Source organism: Pteropus vampyrus, unplaced genomic scaffold, assembly GCF_000151845.1.
Source record: "Pteropus vampyrus isolate Shadow unplaced genomic scaffold, Pvam_2.0 Scaffold232, whole genome shotgun sequence".
NCBI lineage: Eukaryota > Metazoa > Chordata > Mammalia > Chiroptera > Pteropodidae > Pteropus > Pteropus vampyrus.
Window position 1 is genome coordinate 1,886,100 of NW_011889013.1, and position 10,562 is coordinate 1,896,661.

Genomic DNA, 10,562 nt, shown 5'->3' on the forward strand with positions numbered 1-10,562 from the left:
ATTATTTAAAAATAATGTTCTCAATATTTACTTATTTGATGTTAATTTACATTGAGAAGGTATGCCTCACGTTTTAAAGGGGTAACGCTCGCATAATCGGATGTAAATATTGCAAGTTACATGTAAAAGTCTAATCTTTTTACAGTCTTGCTTTATGTAACTTTTTTGATACGTGGAAAAGAGGGACAAGAGCTATAATCTTAGAGCCAAATGTGCTTTCGCTGTTCCAAATTTTTAATGCCAGAAGCATCTAGACCTGCACCTACCTGTTGGTAATTATGAGCAAGCCAGCCTTTGCCGAATCCCAGGCCTCTGCTTAAAATTTTTTTACTGGAACTAAATGATGTTGCCATTTTTATTTTTAGGTTTGCTGGCATGGGTAATCTCATTAAGGTGCTAACCAGGGACATAGACCACAATGCAGCACATTTTTTCTTGGACTTTGAAAGTAAGTCTCTTTAGCCCTTCACAGCTGGTGTATAATGGTAAAGGTGAAAGATGAATTATACTCACACCACAGTGAAGGCCAGCCAGAGTATTTGTTAATAAAATATGGAGATTCAAAGTTTGCATGATTTTTTTCTTAATCGTAGGCAAACATCACCATCATATGTATAATTCTTTAGTTTTTCATTTGCTAAAATCATGTTGAGTCTGTAGCCAGTGATGTCCTTTCATTAGTCCATGAAGCAAGTAGCCTTATGATGAATATTCTAATAGTATGCCTTAGTGACTATGCTTAAAATCCTATGATAATTTTATAAGAAATCAGAATTGTGCTGCAGATCCAGAATCAATACTTAAATAACCTCCACAAATTAATAACCAAATTCAGTTAGAAATATATGCTTTATTTAATGACATATAGGAAGTAGGTTTAATTTTCTGCTATTTAAAGATAAAATGCAAAGGTGAGCTGTGGCCAAAACTCTTGATATTTGGCTTTGAAATAAATTGTTGTTTCAATATAATATTAAACAAGATTACATGTGAATAATTCTTGATCAGAAATTTCTTTTTCAGAATACTAGCACTATTGGAATACTTACAGAATTTTTCATTATAAGGCCATTAATGAAACTTGTCTTGGGAGAATTTGGAGAAGAATTAGAGCAACAATTGTGCCATTGTGTACGGAAAAACCACATTTCACCTCTAGGTCCTACATATCAGCACGTTGAGAACCCGGCCGGTCGCTGTCTGCCAGAGCACAGGCTGGGTAACCTGAAGGACGAATTCATGGCCTAATGAACATTTTCCCTGTTACTATTTTTTAACAAATTTCAGATGTTCTTTTTTTATAAAGGGATATTTTCTCTTTTCTCATTCTTGTCTTGACAGGTACCTTAACATGGGGAATCTTCTTAAAGTTTTGACATGCACAGACCTTGAGCAGGGGCCAAATTTTTTCCTTGATTTTGAAAGTGAGAAGATGATTTTATATCTATTTCTCTTTGCCTGCAGTAGACTGCGTTTGTCTTGCACTAAATGAATGTTTCCACTTTGCCATCTTTTTAACTGCTTTGCATGACTGAGCTATGAATTGCTTGAGTAAAATTTCTGGTGCCTTCTAGAACTGGAAGTCATTTTATAGATTAAATTGTGATAAAATGCTTTCATTTGAATTTTTATAAGAGATTCATATCTCTTAGTTAGATATTATTTTATAATTTGAGATCTCTAATGAAAACATTTGAGATTCTCTAATGAAAAATATTTTATAAAAAAGTTTTGGTAGAAAGGAAAAATGCTACTTCAAGATTTGTTAATAGGCAATATTTGGAGAAAAATTACTAACTCTTTATAGCTATTGAAGTATTTTAATACAAATCTGTTCATGAAGGCCATTCAAAGCTCAGTAATTTGGGCATAATATTAAAAGGTAAGTGTGAACCTTAATTATTTAATCTTTGCAGATAATTTGAAAAGTTAAGAAATAATGTATTTATTTCGGGAATTCATCTTTCGAACTCTAAATAAAAAAGAAAAATAATGGGTTCACAGACCTTTAAGTAATTTGCCTTCTGTTTGTTTTGTGTTGCATGACCTATTGTAATGGTCTGAGAGTGGCAGGTAAGTGTCCTCGACCCCATGCATGCTGAGAAGCTTGCTCTTGTGGCTGTCAGTATCGCTTTCGCTTGTCTGGTTGTCAAATTGAAAACAATGATATTAAATGGGTGTTTTAGTGTGAATGTTGCTCTTTTCACTGATCATTAGAAAATTGTTAGGAAGGGGTGAAGAGATAGCCTATAGATTGTAACGTGATCCTTTCCATCATTACCTACGATTCAAGCATTCGAACAGATTTTTATTTTTATTTTTATTTATTTATTTTGTGAACAGATTTTTTAAATACTTGAAATTTGAGACCTTTTCTGATTTTAGAAACAAAGAAATCCTTTAAAATAATCCGTAGGGAGTCATTGCCTTTTCCATCAACTTCAGTTTAGTTTATGCGCTATTATGCAATTCACTCTACTTTATAAATGATTTATGTGTATATTTTTTTCTTTGAGCCAGGACAGGTCATATGAACACATCAGTTTGTAGCGTATCTCCATTTTATGGAATCACTGATGGTCTCTGATGGTTTTCTCCTTCTGTTACGTCCCTATCAGTGTCTGTGTGGTCTGGGTACTGCCTGCAGGCGAGCGAAGAGTGCGAGTGTCAGTATCGGGACCATGGGAAATTGTTGGGTCTTTAGGGCAACATGTAGCTAAAAGGATATTGGTTTTCTTGACCCTTCTCAACAATTTACCAATGCTATTTAAAGTGCATGTTTAGCATGAATTTAATCAGCTTGGGGATTTTGAGCAGATTGCTGACTTGAAGATTATTCTTTCAGATGAGACAACTTACATTAGAGCTGTATTTTAGTTTATTTGCATCTCTTTCAAACTTGGTCTTGTATATTTTTCTGTTATTCTGTTTCCTTTTTACTCTTTATCTCAAATTCCTTACATTTGCAGATCTTGGCTTTGATAGAGTCAAGATCTTGTTCAAGACTTGGCACTTGATCTTTTTATAAACCTAGCATTATGTTGTGGTCAAGTGAGAAAGAATTTACTGTAGTTTAATTTAAAATATTATCTGGCCTTGGTCTTCCACTGGGAGGGTGGGGCGGGAAGAGGTTGGATCATCCTTAAAATTTAAATAGCTAATTTAGTGGCAGGAAACGGTTAAAACGTCTAACAACAACAACAGTCACCAATAATGAAGAACTACATGTAGTGTTAACTTCTTAAAGGCAGTTATAAATTTCAAAATGCTCTTTGTTGCCTATAATCAGCCAATGTAGAACTTTTGATTTAATGCTTACTGGTATACGGTAAATGAAATTTAGTCAAAACATACTGTATACTAGGCCAGAGTTTGTTATTTCTTATTTAGATTTTAAAATGTTTTCTTTTGATTCTAACATTAGAGTTCTCTTTAATCAGTTTTATCTCTCATCCATTTGTATATTTATCTTCATTTTTTTTTTTTTTTAGAAATTTGCCTTTGTAGAAGTTTACTTATCCTTAAGATACTCAAGTGAGCGACCTTAACCCTTCAGATAGATTCTCTTTTGAACTGTTTTATACCAGGCTCAAATTGCCAACACAGTTGATTTGCCAGTTCCTTATGGTTACTGAGAATAAAGCCACATTTTTTTTATTAAACTATTTAGTATTACATTGTCTATTTTTAGATGATGAGTAATGTTCAGGTTAGCAGAGTAATTTAGTTTTACTATTTCCATCATTCTAATTGGTTAAATCTAGCTCAGTGTATCTCTATGATTGGGCAACTGTAGCAATAATTCCATGCTGGCATTTTGCCAGTATTTTTCAGGCTGTATACAAATCAACTGTTCTAATACACATTAAACATGATTTGGTGGCATCCTGAAGTTTACAAAATAAAGACTATGTCTTTATCGTAAATCATTACTCCCTTAATTTACATTTGCGCACACACAAGTGCTATTTTTCACTTCAGTGGACATTTGTGGCTTGCCACCTCCGAGACACCAGCAAGTAGGTTGTGGGGATGCAAAGATAACTAAGATACAGTCTCTACCTTGGGGATTTCTCAATCTAGTAGAATAGATAGAATTAATAATTTTCTTTACATAATTTACATTTAAGGTATAGAGCAGGAAAGGATTAACCTTACCTAGCAGCGAGTAGATTGGGCATCATGGAAGACTTTCTGATGATGACATTTGAGTTGGGTTGTAGAGGATGAATTAGAATGTTTCAGGCTAATTTAGTGAAGGACATCGTAGAAGGGACATGTACAAAGGCCTTAAGGCATGGAAGATGTACAATGGCCTTAAGACAGTCTGTTTATTGAAACGTTATCTGTTCTTGAGGTAGTAGAAAGCGGGTCTTTTTCTTAAAACAAGTTATACCTATATGATGATTTTATTTTAAAAATAATGATTCAGTTAAAATATAAGCTCAGAATCTCCCCATACAGTCTGGTGGCAGTTATACTAATGACAGCATTAGTTCACTAATTGTGGTTCTTGGGAGAAAAGGGGACTTTTATTTATTTATGTTTATTTCCCTTCCCAACCTCAGCATAGTGCTTTATAAATGATGAAGTTCAGTATTTGTTTATCTTGATTTACTTATCTTCAATTAGACCAAAGTAGGAGAGTAAATATGGGCGGATATTCGCAAATGAGAAATAGTCTTACCTTCTCTGATCTTTGTTTTTAGTGCCTTTCCATTTAGTCATACATTTCCTCTAATTCTGTGTCTTTTGTGTTACCTGTTCCCCCGTTTTAAAAATATTGATACCCACTTTTTTAGTCTAACTTAATTTTTCCATTTTACTTTTTGCATATTTTCAATTGCTTTTGTCCTGTACTTTGAAATATGTTTATTCTAGTGGCATTTTCATATATTTATTTTTCTAAAATGATAATAGGACTTTATTTGTTCAGAGATACAAATGCATAAAGTCTCTTTTAACTCATGCTGGAGGCACATTGATATCTCTGTACCTTCTCATCATTCAACAGATATTATAGAAAACCCACTAGGTACTAAGTTTACATTGTGTCCAGTAGTATGTACTTACATCGATGTCCCTGCCTCGATGAGACTTGAGATAGAATGTCAGTGTTTACTGAATGAATGCAAGATTAAAGCAGAAAGAGCCCTTATACAATTATATTTTTATATGACTTTTTAGTTTTTTTCCTTTTGTAGCCGATCTTTGCCTCCTTTTGAACCATAACGACTTCAATTTTAGCCATTACTTTCAGCGACTCTTCTATAGGAAACCGGTGTGAAATGATTAAAATATTTAGTTTTACCTTCAAACAGTAAGGACAACTGAAATATGCTGTAATTTCCCTCGAACAGCTTTTAAAAAGAAGCTCCATGAGTAATCACTGTGCCTGCTCTCAGTAGTAGACACATAATTTTGCAGTCAAATGAACGTCCTTTTATTAGCTGGCTAAGGGATACGTTTTTCTTCAAGTAATAACATCTTTCATTCTTTGCTGTGAAAAATCAAAGTGACAAGTCTTGGGTTCATTATATGATACCATTTTCTGCAAACATGCTCTCCCTTACACAGTCTCCCCGCCCCGGATCCCGCCCCCTCGCATGGCTCGCTGTCGGTGGAGCGCTGCTTACCCGTCTGCTCTTTCCCGTTTGTCTTCATTTCCGCAGCAGTCTTCAGCAGCTTTCAAAATTATAACCGTGACTCTCCTGTGACAGTCTAAAAACTGTTTAGTCAGCGTGGTGCTGGGCATTTTTTCCACCCTTAGGGGAAACTGAAATATTCTTCATTTTTAAATTTCTTGGTACTTATTAAGTTTTTAATAATTATTAATCACTTACAAGGTCTATTTAAATCTACATGTTAAGTATCTTTGTATATAAGTCTCAGTGTCACATTTTCTGTTAACAACTAGTCACCACACCAAAAGTGCATAGTTCAGTATTTGCAAACTTTACAAATACCTTTTAATATATGAAAGTCAAAATACTAGTGTTTGTCATGAATTCCCTCTTCATGAATTTAAACTATGATATGTGTTTACTATTGATGTTTTGTCTGTAGTTTCACAATCCATATGAAAAAGTTTAAAACTGCTGTTTTTGCATGTAAAAAGTATTTTTCTCTTCTGCACCTGGTGTAAGTATAAACGTTATGACGTGTACTTTTCAAATGTGTGTGTCTAACTCTTACTTTGGAGAATATAGTCTGGCTAAATGTGGAAGGATATTACTGCTAAATGATGACAAACTGATTTTTAAAATATCGTTTAGCAGAGACTCATGGACATGGACAATAGACTAGTGGTTACCAGAGGGAAGGGGGGAGGGGGAAGAGGAGAGGTAGAAAGAGTAGAGAGGGTCAAATATGTGGTGACAGAAAGAAGTCTAACTGTGGGAGGTGAACACACAGTGTAAATATATATACGCCTTCCTGTTAAAGTGTACGGATGAAACTTACTGGATTTCCTTAACCAATGTCACCATTAAAAAAAAACTAATAATTAATTAATTAAAACCCACAAAATAAAATAAAATAAAGTATCATTTAGCTACAATATCATTGTTTGCTCCCAATAATGTCTATAATTTTAGATAAATTTTTTTTTAAAAATTTAATTTTTCAATTGGCTCCTCCTTTGTAATTTTTTTGTCGTGTTTTCATTCAAAACAGTATATGATTTATGAAAAGAAATTTGAAAAATAAGGGAACAGATATGAGAACACAAATTCTTAAGTCGGCTTTGCACATAAACGTTATTGTTTCTGTAGTACTATTTTAAGTACGTCAAAATTAAAATTTGGTATTGTAATTGTTGATTTTAGAAAATACGTGGTATCTTTTTGACTAGTTGGCAGGTTTAACAGGTGCATTTGAATTACAACTTGCTCCAAGGCAAAATAAAGTTACAGTTTTTAGGCATCTGGACTCCTGGTTTCAAGTGTGAACTAAAAGTTTCTTTAAATTTTCTAAGGAGAGGAATATAAATAGATCAGTGCGTATCTGTGGACAGGTGGAGTGAGTGGGCACAGAAAGTCAAGATACTACTTTTATATGATTGGTCAACAAAGAGATTTACCAGAAATGTTCTTAATTCCCATTATATAAATTTAGACTGCCTCCCCTATCATAACAGAAAATTTTAGCAGGGAGGCATTCTGCCAGCATAATTCCTCTCTGAAACATTATTGTAATCATAATGTTTATAATTTTAAGTGCTTTATGCCTTCTGTAGTATGGAATGTGGCCTAGTTGGAAAGAGTTAAGAAAAACTCAGTTTCCTCACAGAACATCCATTTTTCTCCAAAAAAAAAAAAAAAAACAAATTTATTAAATAAAAAGATTTATCCTTAGAGAAACAAATGACCATGTTATTTAAAAACAGAATTTCTGTTACCTAGAGTCTAGCAGAGAGAATTCCAGATTTAGTCGTGGATTGACATATGTTTCGAGGCTAACACTACAGGTGGTGGAATGCCCATATGTTTGTCTTCCTGATTACGCTTTTTATAACATTCTCCCTGCGTTTTTTTCTCACTCAGCATCAAGGATGTAGGGACTCAGTTTTTGCTTCAGTATTGAAAAATTTCAGTGATGACATTGTGGCCTAGTAATTCCGGAGCAGTTTCATAATTTGAACTCTGCTCAGGAACCTTGACCTTGTGTTAATTGGCAGACAAGTTCATGAGCACACAATTTAATGGTCCCTAGAAGAGAGGAGCATCTAAACACTATTCTTTTAAACAGTTTTTATTTTTTATATGAATTTAGTCATTACATGATCTTTATAGAAGGAAGTCACTTCAGTCTAACATAGTGAGCAGATATATACTTCATTCTGTATATAGATAGATCATACTCATGATTACATCATTACTGATAGTGATGAAAATAGTAGAAAGTGATTATTAATTCCATCACAATTAAAATTTTGAATTATAATTCTCAAGTTCAGTTAATATCCAAGTCATGATTTATAGCTTAAGTAAATAGTACAGTTTGGTGTTCCCGTGCTTCTTTGTGACAGGAACTTGAGGCTAGTTAAGCAAGTGTAGAACTATGGAAAAGTTCTAACAAGTGCAAAGTTAACATTGAATAAAATGTTAGTCGTCTTTAGAAATTTGGATTGCTTAGAGTTATATATGTGCTAAAAAAAATCATGTGACTGTGCATTTTCTTGTGCTTTCCTGTTATTTAGATGCCCAGCCTACAGAGTCTGAGAAGGAAATTTATAATCAGGTGAATGTAGTATTAAAAGATGCAGAAGGCATCTTGGAGGACTTGCAGTCATATAGAGGAGCTGGCCATGAAATACGAGAGGTAAAGCATAAACATTTTCCAGTCAAATAAAATTTACTGTTTTAATCTCTCTTGTTTTCTGTACTTTAGAATTCTTTGATTGCATATTAAGTATTATATTTAAAGGAAGATCACTTGCATTATTTCAAAAGTGGTTGCAATGATACAAGAGTAAAGGGAAAACTGTTCGACAAATATGTGATTTATGTATATTAAATATGTGATTTATGTATGTTACGTGTTTTTTTGGTTGCTCTCACACCTGCCTCCATGGGGGTGGGGGGGAGACCATTTGTCCTTTCTTTGGAAGGGAGGAGAGAACGTAACTTTCTTTGGCTTTTTTGTTCCGCCGGTCTGTTTTTTCGGCTCCTAAGCTTTACAGGGAAAGCTGAAATCATCCATGTTGCCCGGACTGCCCCTGGCTCTGTCTGATGGTGACTTTACACCACAGAGCAAATGTCTGCTGGGGTCTTCCTCAGCTTTCTTCGCCCAGACCTCTGAACTTAACCAGGTTTCATTCCATTCATCAATTTTTCCATTTCTTCTATTTTTCAAAAGAAGCTATGTCTCTACTACGCCAAGGCTGACTTCTCTACCCCTGTTCTCCATCTTCCTCCGGAACCTGACTCTTTACGTATTCCTTTCCTTAATTACATCGTCTGTTTTTTCTCTTTTATTGACTTCCTTCCCTCCGCATCTGCACGTTCTCAGGTGCCCTCTGCTGCCAGAGAATCTCCCCAGCCTCTGTCTCCCCACACAGCTCTCGAAGGCGCAGCCCACACTGCGCTTCGTTCCCTCCCCACCCTTCTGTTTCTGTGGATGTCCTCTGAACCTAACGGCGCCGACGCCACCGAGGACCAGTCTGGTGGCTTACAGTTCATACTCAGTTCGATTCCTCTGATGGCGTTTAGAGGACTAGTGAAGGCAGAAGGAAGTGCAGGCACCAGAAGATGACAATTCAAGAAATGCTCTGGGCTAAGTGGCCACAGATTTTGGTGATTGGCTGGATGTTTACTATAAAGTAGAAGAGAGAGTTTACTGACTCTTTGGTTTCCAGTTTAGTTGGTGTTAACCATTAATGAGGGAGATTATAGACAGTGTGAATCTGTTTTTTGCCTCTCCCGCGCTGAACTCGTTCCCTGAATGTCTCACACATGTACAGTTCCTTGCCTTTGTTTCTGTCTGGAATACGTCCTTCCTTTTTTCTTTTTCTGTTCAATTTCTGTCCTTCCTTCAAATCCCAGTTATCTCTTACTTCCCTATATCCCTTGCTGTATAGTACTTTGCATATGTTTCTTTTATAACCGTAACTTTTTTTTTTTTAAACTATTGAGAGTTGATGTTATTCTCTTTGCTGCTGTACCTCCAGCTTGAGGAGAGCAAACTGGGTTTCTTATTTTTGTGTTAGCAGCACCTAGTGCAGTGCTTCATAAGTAGTGGCTGTTGAAGAAATGATAACTACAAGAGCTTTAGATTAACCTTGCCAATGTCCTTGCTTACAGAAAACCTTAAGATTATTCAGTAAATGAAGGCATGTAACCATTTCTGTGAAATTTCAAGTTCTCTAAACATTTAAACATACTTCGAAAAAGAAAACATTTATGGAAGCAGAAGATTTTAAATGATTAAGCAGGATCCTAATTTACTAATTGATAAATTATTCTTTCCCTACAGGTCACACCAATTCACAAGTCGTTCAAAAAATGTTTCATACTTTCTCCATGTTGATTATTAATGCCACGGTTTATTTTAGATTGTTCATCAGTACCATTAAACTTCTTTAAAGTTTATTTTCTAATTGAATTCTTATCAACTGTTTATAGTTGTCTCCATAAACAATAAAGAAAAACTATTACCAATTTGATTTTTTTTTTTAAGGTAGAACTCATAGGGTTTTTTTAAAAAAAACTTTCTAAGTGGAAGGATTACTCTGCTTCTTGTGGGCAATGTTTTCCCAAAAGTCTTTATGTGGACGTAATTGAACAGATATTAAGATTCCAATATAATCTTCTGGAACAGAGTAAAATGATAGAAAAGTTGATATATAGGGCTTATGAGGCTATGAAGCCAGGAGCTCTTAACACTGTGACCAGAGGTTGAAGTTCACCATGGGCCGCTATAGTCTCTAAACAGCACTGTGTTCTCCTAAGGAGATACAACGTTGGCCACATGTAGTTCACTCCTGGCATTCCGTGATTGGTCATATGGGAAAGTAAATAGATGTTTCAAAGTTTTGAAGAGTTATAGAAAAATAATACTGA

At 34.8% G+C, this 10,562-nt stretch overlaps 1 protein-coding gene across 1 annotated transcript in view; it reads left to right on the forward strand.

Moving 5' to 3' along the window:
• The first annotated feature begins 365 nt into the window (after positions 1-365).
• The window catches only part of FAM49B (family with sequence similarity 49 member B), a 33,152-nt gene continuing 22,955 nt past the window's right edge, over positions 366-10,562 (forward strand). Inside the window, exons 1-2 of the mRNA XM_011373823.2 lie at positions 366-448; positions 8,201-8,343. Of these exons, the coding sequence (XP_011372125.2) occupies positions 376-448; positions 8,201-8,343 (216 nt within the window). The 5' untranslated portion in view covers positions 366-375. The remainder of the gene's footprint in view (positions 449-8,200; positions 8,344-10,562) is intronic.